At 39.6% G+C, this 16,263-nt stretch overlaps 1 protein-coding gene across 5 annotated transcripts in view; it reads right to left on the reverse strand.

Annotated features, from left to right (window-relative positions):
• The window catches only part of LOC117396900 (DENN domain-containing protein 1A-like), a 426,143-nt gene extending 413,576 nt beyond the window's left edge, over positions 1 to 12,567 (reverse strand). For 3 of the 5 annotated variants that reach the window (XM_059005296.1, XM_059005298.1, XM_059005299.1), the window contains exons 1-2: positions 12,367 to 12,566; positions 10,147 to 10,211 (exon numbers count right to left, since the gene is read on the reverse strand). In XM_059005296.1, the coding sequence (XP_058861279.1) occupies positions 10,147 to 10,211; positions 12,367 to 12,383 (82 nt within the window). In that variant the 5' untranslated portion in view covers positions 12,384 to 12,566. Of the gene's footprint in view, positions 1 to 10,146; positions 10,212 to 12,366 lie in introns of all 5 variants that reach the window. The other 2 variants (XM_059005297.1, XM_059005295.1) reach the window with 1 other exon arrangement.
• Positions 12,568 to 16,263: the final 3,696 nt, after the last annotated feature.

Here is a 16,263-nt window from a genome sequence, read left to right on the forward strand (position 1 = left end):
TGACAAATGTATTGTGGTTTATTATTTCTTTCTGCTATGTACTTTTGTATAAAAAATGCTATATAAATGCAATCAATCAATAAATAAATAAATAAATAAAATAACTGTACAGCAGTTTTATATTTACAGTAACTTTTTCAGTCCATTGCTGAATAAAACCATAACACCATGTTGCTGGTTTGTTTGTGTTCCTGGTTGTTAAGCCCTTTGCTAAGCAAATGAAATTTTGACGCGCATTACGTAGTGAACAAAATTGATGATTGGTCAGTTGCAAAGTCTTTGCAGACTGCCCGCCTTCTGAAAGCCATTTTCTTAATGTAGAATTTTTCAAATATGTTGCCAAAACCCATGTTTATCGATTGAAAAAAATAAAAACTGGGGGCTCCCGAGTGGTGCATCCAGTAAAGACGCTCCGTATGGAGTGCAGGATGTGCCCTATGGCCTGGAGATCGCTGGTTCGACTCCAGGTTATGCCATCGGCGATCGTGGCTGGGAGCTCCCAAGGGCGGTGGCACACAATTGGCCAAGTGCCGCCCGGGTGGGGAGGGTTCAGGTCGGGTAATCCTCTGTTCACCGCGCACCAGTGCCTCCTGTGGCCAATAGCGCGCCTGCGGGTCTGCTGTAGAAGCCACTCAGATCTGTGTTGTCCTCCGGCACTATGGGTCTGGTGGCTTCGCTGCAGGACAAGTGTGTCTGCCACCGTTTCCTGAGTCAGCGCGGGAGCTGCAGCAGTGAACCGGGATGATAAAAATAATAATTGGGCATTCCAAATTGGGGAGAAAACCGGGGTAAAAACCACTGGCGATGACTAAATTTATAAAAAAAATAATAATAATAAAAAAAAACTGAATACTCATTACATTTTAAAAATACAGCGAAACTTTGTTATTAAAGGCATATGTGGCCTTCATAAAGGGAGGCTTTGCTACTGAAGGTACAAACAGGTCTCTGATAGTGTGGGGCTCCAGCTGCTGTCCTTAATATTGAAGGTGGTTTTGGATTGCCATCAATTAGAGCAAATCGAGTGGCCTTAATTGGGAAGTGGCCTTTTGGCAAGGTTTTACTCACTTACTGTATGTGGTCATTCATTTCCAGCAGTCTAATAACTCACAATAAAAATTAAAAATAAAGGATTTTCAAACAATACACACACACATACAGTATTTCCGAATTCTTCCATTTCAAACACTACGGCTTTCTCTGCACATACAGCCAAGCTTATAAGTTATTCAAGTGGGCATATCATCACACTGCATTCAAATGGAACAAATGCACAGGGGTCAGACACTATTTGTCAGTTGCAAAAGAGCCCTCATCACGCACTACTGCAAGGAAAAGCATCAGCTTGTGCAAGGGGTTGACTGCACCAATCTCAGTGAGGCCATCTAATCAGATACAGAGGAACCTCATAAACCAGAGCACAGAACCCGAAAGGTTACAAACATTTATATAAAACATTGAGAGCTCATCAGATTATAATCAAATGCAAACCGAAGCATCTATTTGAGGCTAGCAGCGTATAATTAAGTTTGAGAAATATTGGTGCAAAATCAAGGCAGTTAGGCCTCGTACATACACACTACAGTTAGCGTGACAGCTGTATTAACAACCTGTACTCGCTGTGGCTGTGTGTCACACGCCTTTCATTACTGAAGTGAGGCTCTCCCTGTTTAAACAAACCACTGAACTTGGGCCATCATTACAAGACATTCGATAGGTTTGTCTGGGGCAGCATGGAGGCTGTGTTTATGTTTATGCTTTTGAAAGAAAGTACAGTACGTAATCGATGGAGAGCTCGTCAAGCACAGCTATGCTCTTTTCTGCAAAACCAGCGGAGACACCATTTAGCTTTTTCTGCACTGCTAAATACAGTGGTGATGACCTGCAGTACCATGACGGTAGATCAAAACATTTGGGTGATCATCCTACCAGAAGGCTGGTGGGAACGATTTGAGTCGTCTCCAAATGACTGGATTAAAAACGTACGCCCGTCTAAGGAGTCCTACATGCATCTTTGTCATTTACTGAGACCTTTCCTGGAGTGGCACTGATGAGACGTTCGTTATCGGTGGAAAAACGAGCTGTGGTCGCACTGTGGCGTTTGGGGACACAAATTGTCTCCTACTGTTTTATTAAAGTAGCAAAACCAAAAATACAATTTTTGCGTTTTTTTTTTTTCTTACTACAGAATATTATACAACTGTACTTTGATGAAATAACAAAGTACAGACGTGCTCAAATTTGTTGGTACCCCTCCACAAAAAACAAAGAATGCACAATTTTCTCTGAAATAACTTGAAACTGACAAAAGTAATTGGCATCCACCATTGTTTATTCCATATTTAATAGAAATCAGACTTTGCTTTTGATTTTTTATTCAACATAATATTGTAAATAATAAAACAAATGAAAATGGCATGGACAAAAATGATGGGACCGCTAACCTAATATTTTGTTGCACAACCTTTAGAGGCAATCACTGCAATCAAACGTTTTCTGTAGCTCTCAATGAGACTTCTGCACCTGTTAACAGGAAGTTTGGCCCACTCTTCCTGAGCAAACTGCTCCAGCTGTCTCAGGTTTGATGGGTGCCTTCTCCAGACTGCAAGTTTCAGCTCTTTCCATAGATGTTCGATAGGATTCAGATCAGGACTCATAGAAGGCCACTTCAGAATAGTCCAATGTTTTGTTCTTATCCATTCTTGGGTGCTTTTAGCTGTGTGTTTTGGGTCATTATCCTGTTGGAGGACCCATGACCTGCGACTGAGACAGAGCTTTCTGACACTGGGCAGTACGTTTCGCTCCAGAATGCCTTGATAGTCTTGAGATTTCATTGTGCCCTGCACAGATTCAAGGCACCCTGTGCCAGGCGCAGCAAAGCAGCAAAGCAGCAAAGCCTCCTCCATGTTTCACTGTAGGTATGGTGTTCTTTTCTTTGAAAGCTTCATTTTTTCGTCTGTGAACATAGAGCTGATGTGACTTGCCAAAAAGCTCCAGTTTTGACTCATCTGTCCAAAGGACATTCTCCCAGAAGGATTGTGGCTTGTCAATATGCATTTTAGCAAATTCCAGTCTGGCTTTATGTTTTTCTGTCAAAAGTGGAGTCCTCCTGGGTCTTCTTCCATGGAGCCCACTTTCGCTCAAAAAGCGACGGATGGTGCGATCAGAAACTGACGTACCTTCACCTTGGAGTTCAGCTTGTATCTCTTTGGCAGTTATCCTTGGTTCTTTTTCTACCATTCGCACTATCCTTCTGTTCAATCTGGGGTCGATTTTCCTCTTGCGGCCGCGCCCAGGGAGGTTGGCTACAGTTCCATGGACCTTAAACTTCTTAATAATATTTGCAACTGTTGTCACAGGAACATCAAGCTGCTTGGAGATGGTCTTGTAGCCTTTACCTTTACCATGCTTGTCTATTATTTTCTTTCTGATCTCCTCTGGTGCACACAATGATACCAAACAGCACAGTGACTACTTTTCTCCATTTAAATAGGCTGAATGACCGATTACAAGATTGGAGACGTGTGATACTAATTAAAGAAACTAATTAGTTTGAAATATCACTATAATCCAATTATTTATTATCTTTTCTAAGCGGTACCAACAAATGTGTCCAGGCCATTTTAGAATATCTTTGTAGAATAAGCAATAATTCATCTCTTTTCACAGCTTCTTTGCTTTATTCTATGACATACCAAAGGCATGCAAGTATACATGATAAAATAGCTTTTAATTTCATCACTTTTCAGGAGGAATGAAGCATTATTTCAATGAGCTGTAAGGGTACCAACAAATTTGAGCACGTCTGTATATTATGTGTATGCACTATTTACTATTGTTATGAATTTACTATTCGGAAATATCTGATAAACGTTGACATCATTACATGCGCAGAAATCCACAAACCTACTGCGGTTATTTTAGTGCAGTTTTAATACACACACACAGTTGCTGTGCATTAAGTAACCAAACTGAATTAATAACAGAACTCGCTACTTGTTCTGAACATTGTTGTCGCTGCCTTTTGCAACTGAACTGTGTGTGTACTTAAACCGTATTAAGAGCAAAAGGTGAACTCGCATCTGCACTTAGGCTGTGTGTTCACCATTTAGAGTGTAACAGCCAGACAGAGGATGCGCAGATGGACATTGCTCATTATCTTTTTTTTTTATGAAGTCCCTAAAAATTGTTGCTTGTAACCCAAAGAACATGAAGATAACGTTCCCTTTCAATTCGAAGATGACCAACAACAACAGGCATGGGATATGCCTGCCTATTGGTAGGTATTTTCTGAGCTGTCTATACCAGAGCTGCTGATAAGCCCCTTCCTGGGATGACGTCCTCGGTCCTGCCTACCGAGAGATTAAAACCGTCACCCTGAGGAAGCCATTTCTCTTTTTGCCTCTCAAGACGGTAAGGTAAGACCCTCTGTGTTGGTATCTGAGCGTATTGTGAAAAACAGCTTTGAGTCTACTGCAGTTCCCTTGCCTTTCAGGCTGAAAGCTGGCTCGCTGCTTTCACGGAATCAGTGACTCCTGATTTAGCCTTTTTCTTACTTTCTTCCTCAGCAACCTGCGCATGGTTACGTGGCAGGCTGCTGCTTTCCTATCTGTGGTACGTGAGTCGACTGCCTGTGCAGTATTGATTTAAAGGAGTGAGTGTTGTCGTCTTTTACAGCCTTTCACTCGTGTGGGAGCACATCTTCCATCGGGGCTAGGTTTTGCCTCACCCCCGCTGTCAAGCAACTCAGCTGGCTGCCAAGTGGCAGTTTTAATAGTTTTCCATAGTTGAAGCTTCTGTCTATGAAGACAGCCTTCCTCTTGCCTATCACCTCCACTAAGCGGGTCAGTGAGTTGCAGGTGCTGTCGCTGCTCTGCTCCTGTATGTGTATTTGGGACAATGGCTGCAGGGTGTCACTGCGTACAAACCCTGCTTTCCTCCCCAAGGTGAATACAGCCTTCCACATGAATCAGTCTGTGGAATTGGAGTCTTTCCATCCACCTCCCTTTGCTTTGGAGGAGGATAGGAGATTACATTTTTTCTGCCCAGTGCAGGCATTGAGGTGCTATGTGGATAGGACAAGAGCTCTGCGTCATACTGACCAGCTCTTTGTCTGTCACAGTATACGGACTCTAGGACAACCCCACTCAAAGCAGCGACTGTCGCAGTGGATTGCAGACAGAGTCTCTGCAGCATATGACAGTGCTGGCTTACCCCCACCTGGGAGAGTAGCCACGCACTCTACTTGAGGGTTGGCTACATCTTGGGCCGCATACATTCTCCAGGTTCTACCACTTAAATGTGGTAGATCCTTCCTTGCCTTCAATAGGCACGAGGGTCCTTGAGGTTGCACGCTCGCACCATTAACCTTGGGTTATACGGTTCTGATGCGTCCATCGTATGCTGCCGTTCCTTCTCCCTCGCGACGGCTCTGGTATACATTATCCCATACCTAATGTTGTTGGTGGTCGTCTTCGAATTGAAAGGGAACATTAGGTTACTTACTGGTTCCCTGAAAGAGAAGATGACCACCAACAGCGAGGTCACATCGGTCGCCCTCACAGGTTCAATACAAAAAGAGAAATGGCTTCCTCAGTATGATGGTTTTAATCCCTTGGTAGGCAGGACCGAGGGTGTTATCCCAAGAAGGGGCCTATCAGCAACTCTGTTATAGAGAGCTCAGAAAGTACCTACCAATAGGCAGGCATATCCCATATCTAATGTTGTTGGTGGTGGTCGTCTTCTCTTTCAGGGAACCAGGGTTACGGTAAGTACTGTAACGTTTTCTGTTTCAGGCTCAGGTACCAAACTGTACTGTACAAGTTTTTTCTTCGATCAAAAAATAGATCCCTACTCTAGACTTCATGGGAATCTTTTTGGGTAGGTGTGCATTACAGCAAATTAACTTATTTGTATTATTTGTATTAAGGGTTAATCTTAGTTCAGCTGATCAAACATTGAGCTTACTTCTCTTACTGTCTTTGAGCTTGTGTGTCTGTGCTTCCTGATCCCAGAAAACTCATGTGACGCAGTGACCTTTGCAGGTCCCATCAGTACAGAGGGTCACATGATTCACTAAAATCCAGAAGCACATGGTCCACTAATCAAACATCAAGGCATGTGCCAAGCAAGCTCAGAGTCATTATTAAGAGACAGCGATAGGGATACATTATTGAAACTCAACAGGATCAATGATTGCAAATACCACACCGTGCATGTAAATGGCATTTTCAGCTATATCCTTTAAATGCATTGTAGAAAACTAAAAAAAAAAAAAAAAAGTTATATGTTGTACATTTAGAAAAATAGGCTACCCACTTAATTCTATTATGTTTCCAAATTTATAACATTCAGTAGCTTAAAGATGTCAATTATAACCTTGTCTGGCTGGCTGTAGTCACTGGATCGTGATGAATATTTGCTTCAATTAGCAACACACTGTAGTAACAAGCAGGTGGAAGGAAGCTTTTAACAATGTAGAAAAACTATGAACAAACCTTGTTATGTACTGAATGTAAAGCTATGCAAAGTTTCAAGAGGAAACTCTAAATACACTTGCAAATATGACCATTTCATAAACAGGTAAATCCCTGCAACCATCCCCAAAAGTTGAGCGGTCATTGGACTAAGGAAGTACCTCCTACATTCACGTCAACCCTCTGTCACCGTCAGCTACCACTAATATTCAAGACAGGTCAAAAACAAACAAGACGTTTTACAGACACCTGATTTATAGCCTTGCCAGGGGTTTGCAGTCTAGCTGCCTCCATGTCTCTCTCTCAGCGCCGGCTGAGAGATGTCAATCACAAGCAGCACCACGTGAGTGCCTAAAAAAACAACCAAGTCAAAATGCGCTGATACAATGTCAAATGATGTGACAGGATTAGGGTAGAAAACAGACACCAAGAAATGATATGTAGTAAACCTGTTTTGTGATTGGTAAAACAATGCTGATTACAATATATTATTTTGGTGCTCACTGTAAATATGCAACATGATGGGCCTGTGTAATTCAATTCTAGGGCAGCAGTGTGGAGTAGTGGTTAGGGCTCTGGACTCTTGACCGGAGGGTCGTGGGTTCAATCCCAGATGGGGGACACTGCTGCTGTACCCTTGAGCAAGGTACTTTACCTAGATTGCTCCAGTAAAAACCCAACTGTATAAATGGGTAATTGTATGTAAAAATAATGTGATATCTTGTAACAATTGTAAGTTGCCCTGGATAAGGGCATCTGCTAAGAAATAAATAATAAGAAGAAATAAATAATAAATAAGAAATAATAATTCACGCAACTTGTTATTGGTAGGTTGTGTTTGTGTGGACAGGGATTAATCAAGCCGAACTGAAGTTGCAGCTTTTAAAACTGCTACTTTAGGATAGACTGTATAACAGAGATCTGACAATCTACTTGGAGAAGAGACATACAGGGTAATCCTTTCTGTGCTTTTTGAGCCTTCTGCCTTCAGTACCATTAACCTGTACTTATCTTCAGAACAATGTTAGTGTTGCTCCTTCAAATGTAAAATGTTTATCTGAAGCTTGTCCTAGTACAGTGCATGAACACAATCACAAAACTCTACCTAGTGTATACCACAGACGTGCACAGCAGTGTTAGGAGCTCCCACTAATCCTGCACTCAGTCCAGGGTTTCAGAACGCCCCGTGTTCAGGTATATTATTGACATGACCAGGTGCTAACACTACCCTATCTAAATAATAGGAAGTGAATTGCAGTCACATGGTTTCAGCAGATTTTGATTGTACATGATTTCGATTTCTGTGTGGACAGGGTATAGATCTGCTCTGAACTCGTCCCACGTATCACAGCAGGAATAACCCTCACCTCTGTTGGTTTCCTAGAAGCTGTTCATGCACCTATAGTGAAGGCAGCAATTTAATGGGGACTTGGCTGCTCTAACGCTTGACACCTGATCACTTCAGTACTTGAGGGTAGTTCTGAAACCCAGGATTAAGTGCACGACTCATGCAAGTCACTAACCCTGTATGACCATGTTTTGCCAATTTTAATATTCAGTATACAGTATGAGGCAAATACAGCATGACCTTGTCTGTGTTTGCCAGAAATTACAATCAGAATCCATGCAATAATATACCAGAGACTAAAGAAGCCCTGAATTATTATTTTTAATGTAGTAACCGATGTCTGAAATATGTAACACACGTTCTACTGTACAAAAGCGTGTTTCTCTCCTATTTGGAATTAAAAGTCTTGTTTCCATACTGTAGTAATAAAAAGGATTAAGATCTTAAATTAAATAATATCTGTGTTTGTCCCAATACTTTATGGAAAACTGGCCTTTACACACAAAAACTAAACACAACAGTGCATTTAAGTGTAATCAAAAATATTAGCTATAAAATACAGTAAACAAAACTAGCAAGAACATATGTTTAATTTACCTACAGCTATGAAGCCTGGGGGAGAATTTTATTTTTACAGAGGTTATTGCTTTGAAACTTGCACTGTGTGCTTATACATTGATTCCAGCAAAATAATCAGACCCAAATTGAATCACTGTTCTGTAATTGTAGTGTCTGTGACCTCGACTACGCTTCAGGGAAAGAACAGAGAACTCCCTGTCATGGAATCAGCACTGGACAGACCTGCCTGAGAAAAGTCCTGAAAAAAGTGTCAGGTGTTGCTTGTTTGCAAATGACTGATGGCAGTAGGTAATAAAGGCTGAGCCACAGCAGGTACAGTCCAGTGTGATTCCAGGAGAGAGGCATCTGGCCCTGAACTATGCAATATACTCAGCTGCCGTATCAGTGGGATGAGCAACAGGGAGGTCAGTGAGCTAACCAGTCAAAAACAACGTGACAGAGGAAGGGAACACATCAGAGCGGCCTGACGCAGCACCTGAATTGTCAAGTTGAATAGGCACTAAAAACAAACCACCACAATACATTCTGTAGTCTTGTAGAGGAACCCCTACAGCATCTTTCCAGTGTAATCAACATCCAAAAAATATTTGGGGGTTATCACGTTTTCCAGGACAACCTTCACAAATGTACGCTGAAAAATGCCATCTCAAGAGAAATGGAGAAATTCAATGTCATCCCCATTTCATAGATACATTAGAATCAAGATCTCATATGTTCTCTGGGATATGAGGCTTTGACACTGTGGTGGCTGTAACTTTGTGAAAAGGGTTGATATTTATTGGCCAATACCCGTAGCTGAACTCTGAGAATCTCGTTACACCAAATGTGAGGTGTTTCAGAGATATTTAATCACGTCAGAGTGAAAGGTACCAAAGTAATTTCTATAACACTGAAAATATGAAGTCAGCATCTGAAAGGGTTTATTATGAACTACTGAAGAAGCAACAGCAAGAGGATTTACAAAAACATGTAAGTGCTCTGCAAAGGATGTTCAAAAGTTTACACCAGAACAATAACTGGACTGTTAATGCTTTTTATTTTTTTGCTTTGTATGCAAGTAAACTGCATCAGGGCATGAGCCAGTGTCTGTAAAGAGTAAACACAATCAAGTTGATTGCTTGGGTGACCTTGACTAACACAGCAATAAAACCCTGTTTAAACTCAGCCTCAATAACTTTTAACCAAGTGTTTATACAGACAGACTTTAAATTGGTGATCCTGCATTACGAGAGCATACTTAAACATTGTTGCTTTAACGAATAGCCTTCTACCTTGTATTCTTTAATTATTATTATTATTTGTTTATTTAGCAGACGCCTTTATCCGAGGCGACTTACAGAGACTAGGGTGTGTGAACTATGCATCAGCTGCAGAGTCACTTACAACTACGTCTCACCCGAAAGACGGAGCACAAGAAAGTTAAGTGACTTGCTCAGAACCGGGGACCTCCTGGTTACAAGCCCTTTTCTTTAACCACTGGACCACACAGCCTTCTTGGTAGATATGATATGGCAATCGTGATTTGCAAATCACAGAGTCAAGTTGCATCTACAATGCATCGTTCTTTTTTTATATACAATTGGTGAGTACTCCTGGATAAACTTTTCAGATACATGACAGATTCTAAATGTCATTTACAAGACGGTCTTGGAAAAAGAGACAGCATATTGCATGTAAACTGTCACACATGAACAGCATCTAAAATACACATGTCGTACATTATATAAATAAGATAAACAATACCTGAACTGCTGCTCCCAGGATGAGTGACTTCAACATAGACTTCAAACGCGGTCTCCGGATTGCCCCTGAAAGCACAGTGTAACAGTCATTTTAGATCACACTGGCATGGGAAGTTTAGGACCCTTCATGCATTTAATACAAACAATCTCCCTGTAGCTTTGGCATCAGGGCCAAAGTGATTGTACTTTGATCATCAAATGAATACAGTTTCAAGTTTATTTTATCAGTTGCACTTAAAACCAGATGTTCTAAAACTGATTACAAATGTAAATGTGCATTTTACAGACAATAAAAAGATAGTACAAAGTTTGCACCATGTAATATAAAAGGGCGAGTTTATACTTCTCTGATAAAAACACAATGCACATACTATAAATAAATACTATTCAAAAATGATTCAGTATCATCAGCCAATCAGCTACCAGCTCTAGTTGCCTTCTATCAGATGGTAGATGCCAACGCCACAGCATCAACTGTGAATCAAACTTAAAATCAATCTGCACAGGTGGCTTTCTCATTTTGACTTACCTTAATGAAAGCTCAGTTCATTGGACAACAGATACTAATCAAAATGCACATACTATGAATACTAGTAGCATACTCACATTGCCATGAAGCCTGCAATTAAGATGCAGAGCCTTTCACAAACTGTAAAACTTTTGGCCAGTCAGTTTTGCCATTGGAATAGTTTTGTACTCTTTATCTCGATTAGGGGATTACATACATTATGGATTTCCTTATTCTGTTGAAAAGGAAATACATGTAACAAGAAGCAAGCAAACAAGGGGCCCTATTCAAAACATCCTTAAATAAATAACATGCCTTTTTGTAGGAGTGCTGTATAGACTTCCTGCTTTAAAATTGTTTTTGTTTTTTTGTTTGTTTTTGTGGCTTTGATATTGGTATTTCTAGTTTTAGGGAGATATTTTTCAAGCACATCATATAGCATGTCTAATATATTCGGACATTGTTTATATTTATTTATTTATTTATTTATTTATATATGAATCAGTGGTTGAAAATCCTGGCCTGTGATTGGTTAAAACCTCATCATTGGAGCAAAAAAAGATTTCCTTACACCAATAGTCTGCGTCCATGATTTAACAGAGAATGAATTACAAAACATACCGGTACTACAGAAGAAAGATGCTTCAAATACTAAAATATGACGGCCACTGAATTGTGCAGCAGTCAGCAAGCTGCACAGAGAGCTAGTAGACGCCATAAAAACTTGCATAACTACTGTATGCGGTATTAACTTCAAAAACAGTTTCTGTTATTTATTTACTTATGCTGTATCACCTAGATTTAAACATATATACAGTCGTATTTACTGTCCAACATTGGCTCGCTTATTTTCTTGACTGATTCATATATTAAATATGTACTACAGACTTGGCCATAGTGGAAAATTAAATGCCGGTTCGGCATTATATCCCATGTCGGTAACAATAGTCTTCCCTCGGGTCAATAATTTTCCACTATAGCCCTCCTCTCCAGTCCATATTTACGATATCTTCATTGTTAATGTGTCACAAAAAGTTTTGAATCTTAAGTTTCTTCCCAACACAAAAATAAACCCACATGAAGGCACACCTATTATATTAATATTGCTTATCAAGTCTTACTACCCAACGCTTCAATACAAACACGTTTCTCATTATTCTTTTGGAAAGGGCAACGCCGTGTCTCACACTGTGTAACTTGGGACGTGTTATGTATGTAGACATACATTGTACGTCCCACATACAAACCTGCAAATCAATTACAATGTTACCAAAAACTAATAGTCAATACACAGATAAGATCAAAACTGTGAATGTATAGACAGTAGCAACTGACAGCAAGCAAAACCATTGTGTCTGCAAAACTAAAGCATACATCTTTAGTCTAATGAACACAACACGCTTAGGTTACTTCTGTTCAACAGCGTCAAAAAGGCAATGTATCCACTCTGCTGTAGCACACAGACGCCCAGCCCCGCATATTCGTGTTACACATTCTAAACCTGTAGTGCATTCCATCATGTAGACCGGCACTATCATTACTAACACTGTACACAATTAAATGAGCTTTCGTCCATTAAATATGACCCTTATCTCACTGTCACTGCAACAAGTACAGTCCTACGATTCGCGGCCTTGCTGTGCAGCACCACTCCGGGAATCACACAAACATGCTTCTTCCGCGCTCAACAAAACACCATCATATGACCCTTACTTTATTCGGGAACCCATTTTCAGTTTTCAAAAGATCCGGGTCTATTTGTGTCAAACTCGTTTGCAGCTCAGTTATTTCAGTGTTTTTATCCCTCTACCCTGCGTCAGATAGCCCTAGAAAACTCCATGGTCACCAGGCACAGCTCAGAGTACCAGTGATCGGTGGAATTGTGGGCAATGTAGTTCATTGGGTGTGTGACCTACTTAGCTGGTAAAGAGTCAACAGCATGTTTTGAACTACTAGTCCCAGTGTTCATTGCTGCACTGGGGAAGCCGCGAGCAAACAGCGCATGAGAAATGTTTCACAACATTCCATCTCATTCATTCATAATGACAGTCGTGCGCCTCACGTGCTGGTGGCGGTGTGCTGCTTGTTTACAGTGTTTTTGCAATTCGTGCTTGCTTCCTTTTTGCAATCTAGCAAATTACCACCGCAGATCCAGAACTGCTGAATTAAACTGAATAGTACACGAGATATAATATCTAATGATGTTTAAATTAACAATACATATGTATTTGCAATATAAATTGTTAATTGTATTGGTTTGCTGTAGGCTAAACATAACGGCCATTAGATGTCTACTAAAGGGTAACCTGGCTGACATGAGCTATGAGGACAGGATCAACAAAATCAGATCTGGAGTATTCTACAATTGCAGTGCATTCCTATGTCACCTTTATGAAAAACAATAAGTAAAATAATTGTATACATCAGACATTTGCTTTAAAACTCCCAAATAAATATTCAATCTCCCTTAGTTTGAAATACAAATATGCGTGTCCCTGATGTGAATTGCATTGATCAATTATATATTGTATAATATTGGGATGCATTTTGGTTTTCAACATTAAGTAATACCTGTATATATATATATATATATATATATATATATATATATATATATATATATATATATATATATATATATATACACACACACACAGTGGTTTGCAGAAGTATTCACCTCCCTGCAAAGTTTTCTCATTTTGTTGGCACCTGAGCGTACTCCACGGCGCTTTCAAATTAGACTTTACATGTAGAATCTACACAAACTACTCCACACTGATAAAGTTAAAAAATGCATATAGAATATAAATAAGTAAAATTTACAGAAAAAAAACAGATTAATCTCAGTTGCATAAGTATTCAGCCCCTTTGCTACTGCAGCCCTAAATCAGCTCAGGTGCAAATGATTTGTTTGAAAGGTCACGAAATTAGTGACATGGTTTCAGCCTATATGTACTCAAAGTGGTTTAACTTGTAGATCATTTCCCCCAGGTATATAAAGACTTTCAAGCTGCATCTCACATAGTGATCCAACAAAGCAACCATGAAGACCAAGGAGCTTTTGAAACAAGTCAGGGATAAAAGTGATAGAGAGGCACAGAGCAGGAGAAGGGTACAAGAACATTTCAAAGATGTTTATTATCCCTCTCAGCACAGTGAAGTCCATCATTAAGAAGTGGAAGATGCATCATACCACCCAGACACTACCCAGATCAGGTCGCCATCCCAAACTGAGCAACCGGGCAAGCAGGAAACTGGTTCGGGATGGAACTCTGAAGCCAACAATGACCTTGAGACCTTGACCTGCAAAGTTCTGTGTCTGAGATGGGAGTCAGTGTTCTCACATCAACAGTAAGCTGGTCCCTACACAAAGCTGGTCTGTATGAACGGGTGGCAAGAAAGAAGCCATTACTCAAAAAGGCTCATCTTAAAGCACGTATTGAGTTTGCGATGATACTGCAGACATGTGGAAAAAAGTTTTGTGTTCAGATTAGACAAAAATTGAACTTTTCGGTCTAAATTCCAAGTGTTATGTCTGGTGCAAGCCCAACACTGCACATCACCCAGTCAACACCATCCCAACTGTCAAGCATGGTGGTGGCAGCATCATGTTATGGGGATGCTTCCCTTCAGCAAGGACTGGGAAGCTTGTCAGGATAGAGGGGAGAATGGATGGTGCAAAGTACAGGCGAATCCTTGAGGAAAACCTGTTTGAGTCAGCCAAGACTCTAAAACTGGGGAGGAAATTCACATTTCAGCAGGACAATGACCTGAAGCACAAAGCCAAAGCCACACTGGAGTGGTTGAAAAAGAAGAGAATTAATGTTCTTGAGTGGCCCAGTCAAAGTGAAAAATTATGGCGAGACTTGAAAATTGCAGTCCACCGACAATCCCCAACAAACTTATCAGAACTGGAGCAATATTCCCGTGAAGAATGGACAAAAATTTCACCATCCTACTGTGCAAAGCTAGTAGAGACCTATCCAAAAAGACTCATAGCAGTAATTGCTGCAAAAGGTGCTTCTACCAAGTACTGACTTAAGGGACTTAATTTCATTTTGTACATTTTCTTTGGAAGTTTTGCTGACATTTAACCTCCTCCTCATATAACAGTGTTCAGTTTAACCACTACAGCTTTGAATAAAAAAAGTTCGCAACTGTGCATACATTATTTGTAATTCAACAAAATGTGACATTATTGGTAGGGAGTGAATACTTCTGTAAACCACTATATATATATATTAGCTCAAAGAGCCAGCTGCCCAGCGTTTTGATATGTTGTACATATCTTTCTCAAGGGAGCCTATATATATATATATATATATATATATATATATATATATATATATGGTGTATTTTCTACACTATTCAAAAATAAAATATTAAATTGAAGGAGTATATTTAGTACCTGTCATTGGTGTTACGCATTTTATATCAAAGAGATATAAACAAAATATAAGCAGTTTTTACAATAATGATTTTAATAAGTTAAATGCATTTTGTTTTAGGAGGCTGCAGCCTATACTAGCATAAGCCTTTTCCACAAATCTGTCACTGGTGTTCTTATCAACGGTGTTACAGTGTATTCTACATGTTAACACTACTGATGAAAGTTACAGTGTATTCTACATGGTAACACTACTGATGAAAGTTACAGTGTATTCTACATGCTAACACTACTGATGAAAGTTACAGTGTATTCTACATGGTAACACTACTGATGAAAGTTACAGTGTATTCTACATGGTAACACTACTGATGAAAGTTACAGTGTATTCTACATGGTAACACTACTGATGAAATTTACAGTGTATTCTACATGCTAACACTACTGATGAAAGTTACAGTGTATTCTACATGGTAACACTACTGATGAAAGTTACAGTGTATTCTACATGCTAACACTATTGATGAAAGTTACAGTGTATTCTACATGGTAACACTACTGATGAAAGTTACAGTGTATTCTACATGGTAACACTACTGATGAAAGTTACAGTGTATTCTACATGGTAACACTACTGATGAAAGTTACAGTGTATTCTACATGCTAACACTACTGATGAAAGTTACAGTGTATTCTACATGCTAACACTACTGATGAAAGTTAACACCAATGACTGTGTTTTGTTCTTTCTTTGGTTTGTTAAACTTGCATATAGACAATGTATTTTTATATCTATTATTCTTTACCAAGGTTTGATAGCCAAATGAAGTGCTGCTGAAAAGCAAAAGCATTTTGCCAACGTGGAGATGCTGAGCCAGTTCATAGTGCAGCCTGGAGAGAAGACAGCAAACTTATCATAGAGATGTACAAAGTAAACAAAAGAAAAAGAAAAAAAACATAAATGAACCGTCAGAAAGAGAAAAAAGAAAAACAACGAAGGGTGTGGTGGGAAAGTGAAGTGCAGCACAGGGCAAGGACAGAGTCAAGACAGGCAGTTATAAACCCCCACCAACACCAGACAAAGTTTAGAGAACTTCAAGGTATTTACATGCAGGACCCTCAATATTTAATATATATATATATATATATATATATATATATATATATATATATATATATATATATGTTTTCTTTTGGAAATGTTTCATGGCACTCAGTGTAGT

Source organism: Acipenser ruthenus, chromosome 31 (genome assembly GCF_902713425.1).
Source record: "Acipenser ruthenus chromosome 31, fAciRut3.2 maternal haplotype, whole genome shotgun sequence".
Classification (NCBI taxonomy): domain Eukaryota; kingdom Metazoa; phylum Chordata; class Actinopteri; order Acipenseriformes; family Acipenseridae; genus Acipenser; species Acipenser ruthenus.